At 39.2% G+C, this 15,072-nt stretch overlaps 1 protein-coding gene across 15 annotated transcripts in view; it reads left to right on the top strand.

Moving 5' to 3' along the window:
• The window catches only part of LOC130162951 (calcium-activated potassium channel subunit alpha-1), a 109,835-nt gene that overhangs the window by 55,801 nt on the left and 38,962 nt on the right, over positions 1-15,072 (top strand). For 13 of the 15 annotated variants that reach the window (XR_008826323.1, XM_056366870.1, XM_056366869.1 and 10 more), the window contains exons 4-9: positions 5,865-5,958; positions 6,049-6,160; positions 11,680-11,755; positions 12,742-12,817; positions 12,993-13,163; positions 14,913-15,004. Coding sequence is in view for 14 of the 15 variants with exons in the window: in XM_056366870.1 (XP_056222845.1) it covers positions 5,865-5,958; positions 6,049-6,160; positions 11,680-11,755; positions 12,742-12,817; positions 12,993-13,163; positions 14,913-15,004 (621 nt within the window). In the remaining variant the exon portion in view is untranslated. The remainder of the gene's footprint in view (positions 1-5,864; positions 5,959-6,048; positions 6,161-11,679; positions 11,756-12,741; positions 12,818-12,992; positions 13,164-14,912; positions 15,005-15,072) is intronic. The other 2 variants (XM_056366864.1, XM_056366874.1) reach the window with 1 other exon arrangement.

Below are 15,072 nucleotides of genomic sequence, written 5' to 3'. Positions count from 1 at the left end.
AGAGTTCAGTGTGAAAACGTTGCTCGCAGGCTGAAATGTCTCATTTGACCGTAAGATCAGTTCTGCTCCTGAGATGTGGCTGTGTACATTTTAACACTGCCAACGCAGCATTGAAGCCTGGTAGCAACTGAACCAACCACAACAGGTCTGAAGATGGATGGATGAAAATGTGAAATTTAACAGAGAGATCCTCGAGTCTGTCTCAAGTCCTGCCGCTCCTGTCCTCTGAGTCTTTAAGCTCAGAGTTCACAGTAGCATCGTTAAAAAACACAAAGTATTGAAGTTTTGTCTCAGAGAAATATAGCAATGTACTAATTTTGCTCTTCATGTTATTGCTGTCTAAATCACTAAAATGTAAAATGATGTTTTCTTTTTATAATCTTTAAGATTATATAATGGTTCCGTCTGTTTCAGACGTATGACTTAGATGAGCCTCAGAAACCTCAGCCATTAACCGGTCACTACAGTACACTCTCATAAATCCTCATATAGCAGAGCCTTAATAACATTGAGTGCTTTGTGCTCTTTACACTGCAGTATACAGTATTTGGGAACGCAAACATGTTGGCTGTTTTCTATTTACATTTACATTTACTCATTGAGAGACGCTTTTATCCAATCCCCCTCCAGGTTTGCTTAATCTCTGTAATGAAAGGATCAGACTCTCAACCAAGCAGGAAAGACCAAAGTTCCTGTTCAAAACAATCAGCATCACTCATCAAACTAGAGGAAGCGGAAGACCCTTTTAGCTCCATGTGCGACAGTATACTGTTACTGCAGCCTGGTGGTGTTTGGACAGGATGTGCCATTAAGATGTAGGGCAAAATACACCAGGATAAAAGCTTTTATCAAGCCCAAAGAGACTCCCCGCTGGGAGTAATGTTAAGGCAGAGATGAGAAAATGGGCTATAAACTCATGTAATCTGGCTCATGGTCCTGGTGGCAGGCATTCAGGTTATTTGTTATTTCATAAGACCGCATAGAGCGGAGGGCTCGGCTTGCTCTGATGTGGTTTGCGAGCATGATCTCATTTCATTATCTGGACAAGCTCAGGTAGAGTTACATCCCTACCAGTGCCATCTGTGGCCTCCGGTTCTCAGAACTTGCTTGTCGCAGCGCCCGATACCTTTTCACCTGATGAAGGATGGATGACCTTCGACCTCTCCCTTTAACCTTTTCACACGTATGAAAGGGCATTGTTAAATACAAAATGAGGAATGATGCTGCAGCACCTGTTCAACGTCGTATTTTCATATTCATCCTACAAAGCTCTTTGTCCCAGTTTTTATTCAGTCTTTTCCAGGTCTTTCTATTATTCAAACAGTAGTTTTTCACTACCTGTCAACCCAACAAACCCAGTACTTAAAGCCAAAGAGCAGCCAGTTAGCTGCTCTCTTGCGTGCTTCTAAGTGGTAGCAGACTGTAACAGATACAGCCCTCCCTGTAATTAGTCCTGTGGGGCTGCTGAGGCTGTTATATGATGGACAGGCTGACCTGGCTGGAAGCAAGACAGTGAGAGAGACAACACAGCAGACCCATTTACATTCACAGAGAAGAGCTCTCTATGAGCTGCGCAGAGATGAAGGAGCCGAGAAAGTTTGGCTTCAAAAAGCAGTAGCGGTGTCTCACTTTGCACCCTCTGCTTCCATGCAGCTCCACATCATTTGTAAGTCGCGATGAACACGGAGAGTGCTACACTGTTCCTTGTTTCATCAGTGTTAAGGCAGAGTCGGGTGTCAAACTTCAACAGTGACTCTTGACTGAACTGTGTCAATACTTGCGCAGAGTATTGAAAGCTGATGCTAAATACTCAGTCAGACTCTTAGTCATGTTTAATTATATCTTATTTAATCTTTAATCAGATATTAAGCAATGATGGAGTTTCGTTAAGTGATTTCTCTGACCACCAGGGGGCAGATAAACTGCACACCAAGCAAACTTGGAAATCTTGCAATTAAGTGACTTTTCTGGCAAATTAGAGGTCGGTGGAAGAATTTGTGAACACAACACTGGCATATAGTGAACACTTATTTACACATCCAGCAGTTAGAGGTCGTTTTTCTGGCCACCTGGAGAGTTCTTGGTCTGTACAAGCCACTCTTTAGCTGCTAAATGCTGCAGTATGTTCACCAGCTAGTTGTCTCTGTCTGCAATAACTGATTTTGGCAGCACAGGAATCTGTTAAACAAAACTTTGAACTGTTGTTAATGTATAAATCAACCAGTTGCGTATTTACACATTGAGCAGAAGCAGAGCAACATCATTCAACAGTCTCGTTTCTGTTCATCTGGTGAACGTTTAATATTCACCGTCCGTTTTTCAGTCTCTACCTACTCCTGAGAAAAAATATCTGACGTTTACCTGCTACTTTCTTCTTTAGCTAGCCACTAATTATGTCTGTCTGCCTTTTATTCCTGAGCAGCGAACTTACAGTGAGTTTATCAGAACCTTGTGCTGTGAACATACAGCTGCTGCATCTGGAAACAGTTTTAAAAGAGCACTGTAAGTTTCTGGGGAAAATCATGAGCTAAAGAAAACTTTGGAGAACTTTTAATTTGTGTGATGATTATTTCTGGGTTCGCCACTTCGACTGGAGCAACCCCTTTCTCACAGCTTACAGTCGTTTGATCAGTTGTTAATAAAAAAAAGTTGATTAGGGAACCTTTAAATCAAGAAAACTTAATATTCCTCAAATGAAGGTATCAAAAAGATTTAACAGCAAGAACCCATGTCATATTGGGACCCGTATCAACGATACTGAGTTAAAGTGATCTTTCACACTCGGTGGATTCAGCTTTTGTTCAGGGTTGTTCCAGGTTATAAACTCTCACATGAATCACGTGCACTCCCATTAAGAACATTAAGGGTCTCTACATGCGAGCCGGTCAATCCTGGTTGATGTGAGTCTGAATTGAATGAGGAAGGGAGAGACCAAGAGCTACTATGGACACGGAGGGTTTGTGATCCATAACAGGCTTAGACCTCTTCCACACCATGCATACTGTAACTCAATTATTTAGCACTGCAGGTCTGCCTCTGCTATATGGTCTGTCACCCTGCTTTGACAGGGATTTGCCAGGCTGACGTGTCATTACCGTGAACGAGGGCAGAAACTATTTTTAGAGGTGCCAAAAAGTAGACTGGTTAGATTTTTTTATTTTTTTGTTATATTTGTTGTAAGTTTTGAGAAAAACAAGATTATGCAGATGAAAAAAAAAAAGCTGAATGTAACAATTTAATGAAAGGTACGTCTTGACTTGAATAGTAAAGAAGAAAACAAAGATACAACAGAAGGAAAGAAAGCAGTTCAAAATCAAAACATCAACCAATTCCCTTTGTATAATCAGATGTGTTATTCTTTATTGAAATATCTTTCCAAAAGCATGACAAGGTCTTTTTCAGAAATTATAGTTTGCCTCTTCCCATGAACCAGATATGTGTCGTTGTGCTTGGTGGATGCAAAAAGTTAGACCTCTGGACTCCAGGTACATTTTTAGCACCTTCTAAACTGTCCTTACCCCACACACACACGGCATCCTTATTTTCAGCATGGACTCATCTATAAACCTGACAACTCATTTTTGTTTCTTTTTTTTTTCATTGAAAGTCTGTGCGCCAGTAAATTACTGAATATATGAGTAATTCATAGATTTAAAGATTTCTTTAAAAAAAACTTCTAGTTCTACAAATGTAGAATCTCAAATCCCCAGCACTCAATTCATCAGCACTTTTTGTTCTCTACATGACATACAAATAATGTTATGTTTCTTTAAATAAAACATGCTCTGTGTATTCACCAATGATCAGCTGGACTCCAGATTGCCATTTCATAAATTCATGAGCTCTAGGACCCAATTTTCTGACCACCTTTCACATAAGTATCTTTCAACACCCAAATGCAGTGGAAAGGCAAGTCCAGTTTACACTTAAGGGTTAAAACAATGCAACCTATCTGGAGTAATGTGCTGTCAGCGGGCGAAGATTTCTATAAATACTGCCTCGATTAGACTCAGGATGTGTGAAGCTGTCTGCTTCATCACAGCACCGACCTCTCGATCATCAAGCAGAAGATCAGCTGAGTCACTGCTGAGCATCAGATCGCTTCAAAATAATCCCAGAGGTATTTTAATTTCACCTCATGAACTTCACAAGGACAGTATTTTATTAAAGGCAGTTTATTTCGATTTTTTTTTTTTACATAACAAAAGCAATTTGCTTTAATCCGAGTGGTATTAAACAGCACGGGGGGTGGGGGGGTGTAGCTGCTGAGTCTTGCGGTGGGCATTAATGTAGTTTGTGAATGTGAGTGTAGGGATCCTGCAGGTAGAGACGAACACAGGAGCATCACAACAAAGTAACTGTGAGCGTGACTTGCTTGGCACTAACATGCTGCAGAGAAGTACGGACTGTGTATAAGGAATAAAAATGATTCGGAGTAAGCTGTGCTTTAGGGCAGTGGATCCCAAACCTTTTCATCTTGTGAAAAGCAAAAGGAAACAACATCTATTTGTCGTCCCCCCCCCCCCCCCCCAAAGTCACATATGTCCATAGACTGTGAAGATGAGCCAAAGTTTAATTCTAGCTTTTCCGATTCATTTATTCGTATAATTAAAAAACAAGAGAAAAAAGATCAATTTTTGTTATGAAACAAAAAACAATTTGTGTGTCAGAAATTTTTTTTTTCTGCTTTTCTAATCAGGATTGTTCTCTGCAGAGTCCTGACCCCCTGTGAAGGATCCACTGCTTTAGGGCTTCAACTAATTATTATTTTCATTATACATTAATTTTTCGGTTCATTTTTAATCAAATCATGGTTTTGTGTAAAATATCCAATAAAATCAAATGAAAGGTGCAAAACTACAGTTCAAAACTTAAATGATAAAACCTTTGAGAAGCTGAAACCACAAAATGTTTTGGTTTAATAAGCGATTTATCTGATTGAATCGAATATCAAAATTGTTGTCGTGTAATTTTATGTCAAACAACATAAAATCCATCGACTAATCGTTTCAGCACTAACACAATTAACCAGTCAGGTTTCCATCATAAAAATCTTGTGTTGTGATCGAACATCTTTTCCACATCACAGCTGTACACTAACATAATTAACTCTTCTTCTCCAGCACCTTGTTAAGTTTTGAATGTGAACCTGTGTTTTCATTTCAGGTGTGAATAATATTTTCAGAGGATATTTTTTTAGCTTCAAGGTCTTGAACTTTATTAAACAATCAAACTAACCTATTACATTCACATTCACGTGGTTAATTATTTCTCTTTATTTGAATTCTTAGTGCCAGATACAAGCTTTTTGAGGGTGAGACTTCACTACATTGCTAGCATTTGCTTTGGCTGCCTGATTTCATAAAAGAAGACATGAACCCTGCATGCATTTAACCCTTAAACGACTGCCTTGGCTCTGCATTTCCATCATTTTTGACTAAATATGGAACTCAAATGCTGTCTATGAGATGGGAAATGCAGGCCTGAAAGGAAAACGGCACCGTTTTCATTATGTATTGATGCACTTTGGAAAACGACACATTCCTCAGGCAGATTGTTTTGCAGTTATTTAAGGGTTAATCAGGTATCTCAACAAGTTATTGCTTGTGTGACAATAAATGCATGTCCTTTCTCAACAGAAAAACCATTGGAAAATATCAACTTTTGCACTTTTTTGAACAATTCTGTTCCTCTTCTTTTGGGAATCTTAGAAATGCATTTTCAGGAAAAGAAGAAATGCATCTTTTATACTTTATTTTTCATGAAATACTGTTGTTAAATATCCATTTTTACCAAAACCTTCCTCACTTTATTGTCTGTTCTTGCCCTTGGTCATTGACATCATTTTTTTCTGTCTCTAATAGTCCCATCGAGTCCTGTCAGAACTTCTACGAAGACTTCACATTGCAGATTGACATGGCATTCAATGTGTTTTTCCTGCTGTACTTTGGCCTCCGTGTAAGTAAAACTTAGGTTGTTGATATGCGCTCTTCCCGCGTAGGCTACCTGAACTCTGCAGATCTCATCTTCAACCCTTTATTCCTACAGTTTATTGCTGCCAATGACAAGCTGTGGTTCTGGCTGGAGGTGAACTCGGTGGTGGACTTCTTCACGGTTCCTCCGGTGTTTGTGTCGGTGTACCTGAACAGGAGCTGGCTCGGTAAGGATGCTCACATTGCTCACGCCTAGGCTGGATAACTGACCCGAGCGTCGTATTAGCTTGTATTTCCCAGCAGCCCGTGGTGCCACCCAGTGGATTTACTGTGTGTATGAACGCACCAGATAATCTCAGCACGTCACTCAAGCTGCAGAGAGGGGAACTTGTTGGTCTACTGTGGTCATTCACGTGGGCACACCTGGAATATGAGCCATATAAGTTTGATAATTTTGTCATGAAGTGAACTTTATGTCCGGACCTTGCATGTCATGCATGAAAAGTTCGAATGATGCTCAGTATTACCGTGGAGACGGTGCATCAGATTGAAATCTCTGCTACAGTACAGCATGAAAACTGAAAGCATGGTGACTCAGAAGCTTTATGAGCTTTACTCCTCAAACTACTGCTTGTTTGCATGACAGCACTATCAAATATTGTATGGCTGTCGAGGGTGTGCCATTTAAACAGGCATTTTTCGAGAGTTGGTTTGAATGGAAATGTAATTTTTCTATGGATGCCATGTGTTGTGGGCAGTGGGCATTGTGCTGCAGGTGTCATTCACATGCCCTTCCCCTCCCCAGTGGAGCTCTCCAGCACACCTGCAGTAACACGCAAATGAAATCATGCTCCGTACAGAAGTACACAAATGGATAAAAAAAGGTAATAGGCTTTGTTGGGAGCTTGAGCGCTGGAATAGAAGTCAATCTGCTAAATGTGTGAAGCTCATCACTCGGAGAGGTCTGTGAGGAATTAGAGGATTAAAGGGGATCTTTTTTTTTTTTTTTTTTTTCTCTTTACTTTTTGGTTCATTACACATTTTTATAGATGCTTTTTCTTCTCCTGTCAGCTGAGGAACAAACTTGCCGTGTAGCCAACACCAGCACCTCTTTCAGCAATGAACACTCTCTACTTTGGAGCCAAAATGACAGCTTGATAAGTACAGTTGCGTAATGTGCCTGTGTATTTTCCCTGGGCTGATGTACTGTGACTCCTGGTGTGAAAACAGTAGCAGCAAGTGGTGGTTGCTGATGCCATCTAGTGGATATGAGAGAGCATCGCTGGCATTTTCTTTCAACACTGTTGTCATGACATTCTTACGCATATCGGCACACAGAGTCCATATCGCTGTTAGTTGCATTTTCAATCCTTCTTATTCCAAGAAACAGTGCTTACTCGCTGACCATTTCTTTTTTTTCTTCTTTGGATAATGTGCAAGCTGAAAGCTGACTTTCTGTATAAAATATTATTGGTTGTATTATTTATGAATGAACAATACTACCTTATATCTATGAAGATAACTACAGTATAAATCGACACTTACAAAAAAAAAAAACTAGAATGATGAAACCCTAACAGTGCAGGAGAGCTGGCTTTAGTCTTCATTGTCACAGATATGACAGAGGATGGAGTTTATTCAAAACAATGTACACACCAATCAGCTGTGAGATTTTCTTTTTAAATCTTGGCATTAGTTTTAGTGGTAATCATTGTTTTGGTTGAATTTCCCACATTTCCTGTGCAGCAATGCGATTCTGTTGTTCTGCTTGTGTGTAGGTGTTGCTCTTTTTGCTATCTGCTCAGCCATGCATGACTCGCATCGCTCATTTGAACTGTGGAGTTATTCCTCTATTTACTGTACCTCACAGAATCCACATTGCACTTCCTGTCTCACAGTAGATGCTGAGAGAGCGCAGCACATACACAAGCTGTCATGCACATAGTTTGTGGACTGAACGTAGGTTTAAATCATTTTCATATCAATATGGATATTGGTTTTTAAAATGAAAATGATTAATTTACAGAAGTTGTTATTGAACTAAACATTGAGGGTAAAAAATACATACTGAGAGTTCCTGTGATTTTTAGAGCAAATTCCAGTGGAACATTTTCTCTGTCAGACATATTAGCAGTTGGTGGTGGTGGATTAACGACTAATTTAGCGTTTAGTTAAACTGAGGTGAAACAGGTGATGAGGTCACAACCAGCTCAGCGGCGTCTGCTTGCAGCTGTCAAACTCCCTCCTCAACACTCCATATTTCACACGGCGCTCATCCAAACTGCTAATCTGCCAATCCTGCTGTCTGAACATTTTGACACAAATACACACACAGTATGTGCTGATATTCTCCCAAACCAGAACCCACTGGTGCATGACAAAAGTGTAGTTGCGAGCACAACACGTCTTCACGAGGAAACAACATGCAGCAGGCACTAAACACAAGAACAGTTTTTAGTGCAACGCCAGAATTTAGAAGCTGAAATTCTGACCTGCTCCAGGTGTGAAATACAAGCAGCCACCAAGGCAACACATTTATCTCTCAACAGAGAAAATTATCCAGCGCAATTCAGTCAACTATTATGAGGTAAACAGAACATTACTACTTCAGATAAGATATTCATGTCTTGTTGGTGAGCACATGTTGCAGCTTTTCCCTCCCTCTGTGAAACAGAAAGAGGCTTTTAGTATTAAACTGTCCGCTGAAACAAAATGTCCTAAAGAGCAAATGCTCTGAAGTAGTGGTTGTCAGGACAGACAGTTATTTGAATTTAGTGTGTTGTGTTGAGTTTTTAGACAGTTGTCTATTTCCAACCTTTCCTTAAAAAAAATTCATTCATTATTGTTTTATTGTTGGAAACTTTATATATGTTCAGTGGTTCCCAACTTTCTTGACTTGTGACCCCTTAAATCAGAGTAGTGTCTTCATACGACCCCTCGTCACTGGATGCATAGGTTCCTAATTGTAACCAGTTCAACTTAAGAGTGATTTTTTTTTTTTTTTTGTTATTTGAACAATTGGATTCCAGAAGAAACAAATTGATCCAATAATCCACAAGAAAAAAGTGAAATTTAAAGGAAGTTCTTCACAGATTAACACACTTTTGTGTTGACACATTATAATTAGTACAAAATTAAATTGGCATTTCTTCAAACCTTAATATGAATTTAGAGCTACGTGCTGGAAATTATTGGACACTGTGGGTGTCTTCAGGAAAATTGAATATGTCTCTAAAAATATTCAAATGAAACACTCTTAGAAGGAAAAATGATACTTTTGATTTCATTTCTAACAGTTTATAGACATTGGCAGGAAACTGCAAGTTGACAGTGCTTCATTTTAAATGGAAACCACTTCTCTAAAGAACATATATACCCTGCATTGTTTGAATGGAAATGATTAAGTATGTACGCAGTGCATTGCTGACAACAGAAGTGATATATTTCAAGTTTTAATTCAAATTTCAGATTGAATGGACTTTGCAGATTTAGAGCTCAGTCAGCTGCTGTGTTTTTTTTTTCCCTCTCTCTCTGCAGTGACATTTGTCATGCTGCGCATTTCGTTTTAACGTCAACTACAATAGCAGTTATTACATCAGCTGTGATTAATTTAAGGATTATTGCAGGATCACTAAATCCACAGAAAAACACAATGACTGCCAAAGCTTCTCATTTTTACATACACAGCTTTACTGGCCGTTCATACGACTTGTTTTCTGCAATAAACGCAGGGCAAAGATACACACTGTTCCCGTCTAAGATTAGAGAATGAAATTTGGTTTGTCAAGAGCAGTTGAAGAGCAGTTGCAGGGTTATGGGGATGAGATGTAGGTTACATTGTGAAGCCAGCTGATGGACAGACTCGGTGCCTGGCCTCTTCCTTTCTCTGGATGAATCCTAAAGGAGCTTACACTCTAATATCCTGATGGGAAAAGGGTTTGCTTTAAGCTCGATGAATGCGCCTGATCGCCACGAGGATACCATTGAAGGTCTGAGGTAAATCAGATGAAAATGCTTCTTGAAAAAAGAGCCATGCCTGAAGCCAACCTGTTGGGTGCAAATATCATGAAAGCACCTGAATTTTTTTAATTTTTTTTCTCTCTCGGAGGAGGAGGCTCACAGTTTTTCTACATGATGTGTGACAAGGTGGATGCAGAATAGTGAAGAGGGGAGTGTGAAGCAGATTTTGAACTTTGGAAACATTTGCAAGTAATTTCCAGACATGATTCCCACTAAGATGTTAGTATACAAGGGGCCCGATGGAGGCACACGCTCTCAGACAATTTCCAACACAAGGAGGCGCAAGAAATCGACCGGGGAGCTCTTCCAGAAGGGCTACAGGGTCAGGATGGGCCACGGGCAGGTCCCTGACAAAGAGGACCAGGACAGCATCTGCTACAGCTTCGGAGCATGCTTCCATGTAATCTCCTACTGGGGTAAGACCTGCAGGAAACGTGGGAACGAGGGGGAAATCTCCACTAAAGCTGAAGCCTGGCATGTCCAAAACTCTTTGGACTGTGTGTGTGATTGTGTGTGTATGTGTGTGTGTGTCAGCTGGAGCAGGTTCAGGTTCAGGATTTTCTCTGTATTATGCTCCCCATCTGGCAAACGCTCATTTGAAATGAAAAACGAGCTTTGGCGAGGCACACCACGGTCCACGTCATTTTTTATAAAAGATTATTTATTTATATATTGTTTTTAGCTGAATGAGTGCCTGTAGCATCTTTGATTTGTGTCATTTGGCGCTCGCACAAATCTATTCCAGCAGGGAAATTCGTCTGGCCGATTAATGCATGTGGTGGATGGATTTGACTTGATTGCTCACTCTTGGCTGAGGTGGCTTTTAATTGTTCACGCAGCACCGACACTGCAGTGGATACAGCTCCTTTTCAAAATGAGCTGGATCCATGAATCATTTGGCTTTTAAACTCAGGTGGGAGGTTCTTTTTAGCAGGTAGTTTACTGCAGTGCAGCTAAATGATGAAACATGAACACGATAAATATGTGCGGTTTTGCTTTATCTAATGCTTTTGTAGGAGATGGTGGTTTATGTGTTGCTTATCTGAGCTTTTTTTGGACAGAAATAGCTGCAAACTGGTTATAATCAGGTTGTGATTAAATATATATGCAGCTTAAATGATGCTATGATACAGTGTGTCAGTAATCATGTACAGGAGCTCAGGCTCATGTTGTTGTTACTGCTGATTTTGTCAGCGTTATGCCGTCCTTGAACTCTTGGCAACAGGCTCCTTTTTTTTTTTTTTTGTTCCCATAAATACCCTGAAATGTTGGATTTGACGTCACTTCTGTTTACTCATTAAATTTGTCGTGACGGCGTCCACCTGTCTTTACTCTAATCCAGGTTTTCATCTCTTCCACGTTCAGTTTCATCCAGCAGGAATGAAACATGTATCAGGTAGATGCTGGTGCTCTGCGAGGCTCCTGAGATTAAAACAGAGTGTTATGAGTTGCTGAAGAGATATCTGGGATGTAGACTTTCTTTTCCTTTTTTTCCCCCCACATATTCCAAAATGTTTCTTTTATGATACAGTGTTCAGTAGCGCTTGTTCAGTCGGAGTTTACTTTTTTGTTTTTTTTAATCAATATGAATCCAATGAAGCTGATAAACATGGATGAAAGTATGAAAGGTATGATGTTCTTGTGAAACCACAGTCGAATGTTATTGATGTTGTCTGAATTTTTCACGTGTGGTAATTTCTTTATGGTCTTTTCTTTCCCCTCACAGGCTTGAGGTTTTTAAGGGCCTTAAGGTTGATACAGTTCTCAGAAATTTTACAGTTTTTGAATATACTAAAGACGAGGTAAGTGTACCGAAGTTTGATCTCCTTGTGTGTGTGGCAGACTGTTTGTAATGTGTGTTGCAGTGTGAAATCGTGCATGTGCAGTGACTTATTTTGTTGACATTAGCATAAACATGCCACAGTTTTACTTTAAAGGAGAAGACTGAGCATTATTTTCAGCGTTTTCCTCAAAATTAACCACAGCTCTTTAATTTGATGAGGTGTACATCATTGCAAGTGTAGAGTTTATTCCTCAGTACTGCAGACAGCACTGTAATATGATGTTTTGCGCACTGTACTGTATAATGGGAATCATGAGCATAAGAGCTTTCTGTGTCCTCGCTGCTTCGAATTAAATCTTTTTGCACAGATGTCAGGAAGAGCTTATAGTGCAACAAAATGCTTTAGAATAATCTCCTCGCCCGTTCACTCAGATGAAGGTAAAGACGGAGCACACGAAGAGAGGACAGAGGTCGTGCAGGGACTTGTTCCATATAAGACATACAGTATACTGTATTATTTTAAGAATCTTGAAATAAACAGGGAGGAAGACATCTACTCATGTGCTAAAGATTTTTAGAAATATACCATTGCTGCAAATTTGTGAAAATGCATCTTTAAATAGAGCCGTATGTTAATATGTCTAACCACAACAATACAAGCAAAGCATGCACTGTAATTCCATAATTAGGAAGAATATGCCAAACAAAGTAGATGCAGCAGTTTTAAGGACTTTACTGTTTTATGTTGCATGCTACTGCGTTTCCGTTGAATCACGCTCACATTAAATGGATCAGAATGATCTCTATTTATAATTTAAACAGCTGGTCACGATGTAGAATCCTGCTCGTTCTTCCATAATGGCAAAAACTCAATATGGAAGCTGTATAATACATTTTGGAACATGGATTTTCCAGGCTAATGACTCTCGGACGATGTATTTTTCTGATATTGGTGTAATAACTAATAACTCAAACACTGTTGTCTGGCTCTTTTTTTTCTAATAGCAACTCTATAAAGCTGGTGAACCTGTGTTCAATTTTCATAAGCACATGGCTAACTGCAGCAGGCTTCATTCACTTGGTAAGTTAATGTGAGCCAATGAAGTTAAGATGAAAGATTGCTTATACAGCAAGTAGCTGCTCTTTTATTTCATTTTATTTTTTAGTACATTCTTGTTATTGCATTGTGGAAGAAGATAGAAATGCTTTACACCTGTGTGTTTTCGTGGTTGTATGAATCTCAACCTCTGTTCCAGGTGGAAAACTCAGGGGATCCTTGGGAAAACTTCCAAAATTCCCAGGCACTTTCTTACTGGGAATGTGTCTACTTACTCATGGTTACTATGTCCACTGTTGGCTATGGAGACGTTTATGCCAAAACCACCCTGGGCCGCCTGTTTATGGTCTTCTTCATCCTTGGTGGTTTGGTAAAAATCCCTCTCATTACTTATTCCCGCTTAAAATCCTCCATGCAACCAATCATCACACTCCGCCAGGTGTTAACAAACGCCGAGACTCTGTCAACTCAGGACGCCCTTCACCTGTTGTTTACACTGAGGTGTTATTGTGGCTCACCACTTCACCACAGTATGTTGCATGTCATGAATTGTAGGAGTTGTCTATAATACTGCAGCATTTATTCAGGTATAATGCTGAAGCTTTTTGTTTTTGTTACATATTAATTTCAAATGAAATGTAGAATATTTGAGATTTTTTGCATCTGTTATTAACTGTAAACTAAGTACTGCGGTTTCAGGTGGCTCCACCCTCCTGCCTCCCCTCCCTCTTTTCCAACAAACACAATGATTCAAGGATGATTTATTACAGCCCAGCTTTATGGATTTAGCAACATTACTATAACTCACTAGCTGCACAAATATTTAAAGGCATTTTGAGAAATGAAAAAGGACACATTTTATAGATTGATAAAGCGATAGTGAAATAAATTCACCAAACAGAAAAAACATCCTGTCTGAGATTTACCACAGACCTGAGTAACCTGATAAAGAAAATAGCCTCACTGAGACGACACTGTTCTGTGGATCATTAAGGATTATTCACAAGTGGATTAAATGGCATGGTGCCATACTGAAATATGGTTTTTTATAACCTTTTGGAAAGCTGTAGTGTCATTCACAATCTCTTTGATGATCAAAATAAAAATGAATAACTTTGGGCAAAAGGACAGGAGTGAAGTTTTAACTACAGACAGTCAGTACAAAGTCAAACTGTGCAGCCAAACATTGTTCAAACTCCCAAAATATCATTTTAAATTCTAGCAGAGAGCCCAAAGTTTCTAAAGATACTGCATATGTTGGGCTGAATAGGGGAAATGACAAAAAAAAAAATATGTCAACTGCTGAAGGATTTGCAGTACACCACTACACTATTTACTTCTTTTTCTTATAGTTTATTTTTCTTATGGTATTGCAGGTGTGATATAGTAGCCTATAAATAAACTAAAGCAGGATACTGACACCTTTTGTTAATAAAACACACAAGCAACAGCAGCAGTTAATGTGAAGAAGGGAAAATATCTACATTTCTAGATGAGTAGCAGCTGTCTCTTGAGTTTACAGTAAATGTTACAAGAATCTGTTATACGTATCTCAAACTAAAAGACATTAATGCTAACTGTAATAAAACTGTCACTTTGTCCTCACAATGACTCTTGAACAAAAGTTGAGCAGCAGTGTAGAGTTTCAGTTAATGTTTGCCATCCATTTAGCTGTGCTTTCTAAATCAACCCGACGTGTGTTTGTTGGGCGAAACATGGCACATAAGGCTTTCTCTTGATTTTTATTATTTATTTTCTGTCACAGATCGACATACCACTCATCAGCTGTCATTTTTCTCCTTTATTCTTCCAGTATCCGTAAATATTGGCCTTATAATTTCCTTTTTCCTTCTCACACTTTCTCTCAATATTTTGAATGTAACTGTGATATAACTCCAGGCTACATTCAGCCAATAATGACTAATCTCAGTGAATTGCAACTTTCTTATTTTCTTTCTCCTTTTTCCTGTTAACAAGTAAATATTAATATTACTCCTGCACATACAGTAGTGTTCCTCTTTCAGACTTTACGGATTTCTTTAAAGCAAAAATAGAGGACCTGCTCTTCTTTGCCTATCTTTTTTTTAGTCTCTTCTTCTGTCTTCTATCTTCTCCTTAGGCCATGTTTGCGAGCTACGTCCCTGAAATCATAGAGTTAATAGGAAACCGCAAGAAATATGGTGGTTCCTATAGTGCGGTTAATGGGAGAAAGTAAGTATTCAAGGAGGCTCTACTGCCTCCACCGCAGTAGAACCTTCTCTGCATGCCCTTTTCTTTTT

This window comes from Seriola aureovittata, chromosome 21, assembly GCF_021018895.1.
Source record: "Seriola aureovittata isolate HTS-2021-v1 ecotype China chromosome 21, ASM2101889v1, whole genome shotgun sequence".
Taxonomy (NCBI): domain Eukaryota; kingdom Metazoa; phylum Chordata; class Actinopteri; order Carangiformes; family Carangidae; genus Seriola; species Seriola aureovittata.
The sequence above is the reverse complement of the archived record's forward strand: the minus strand, read 5'-3'. Positions and strand labels throughout refer to the sequence as shown.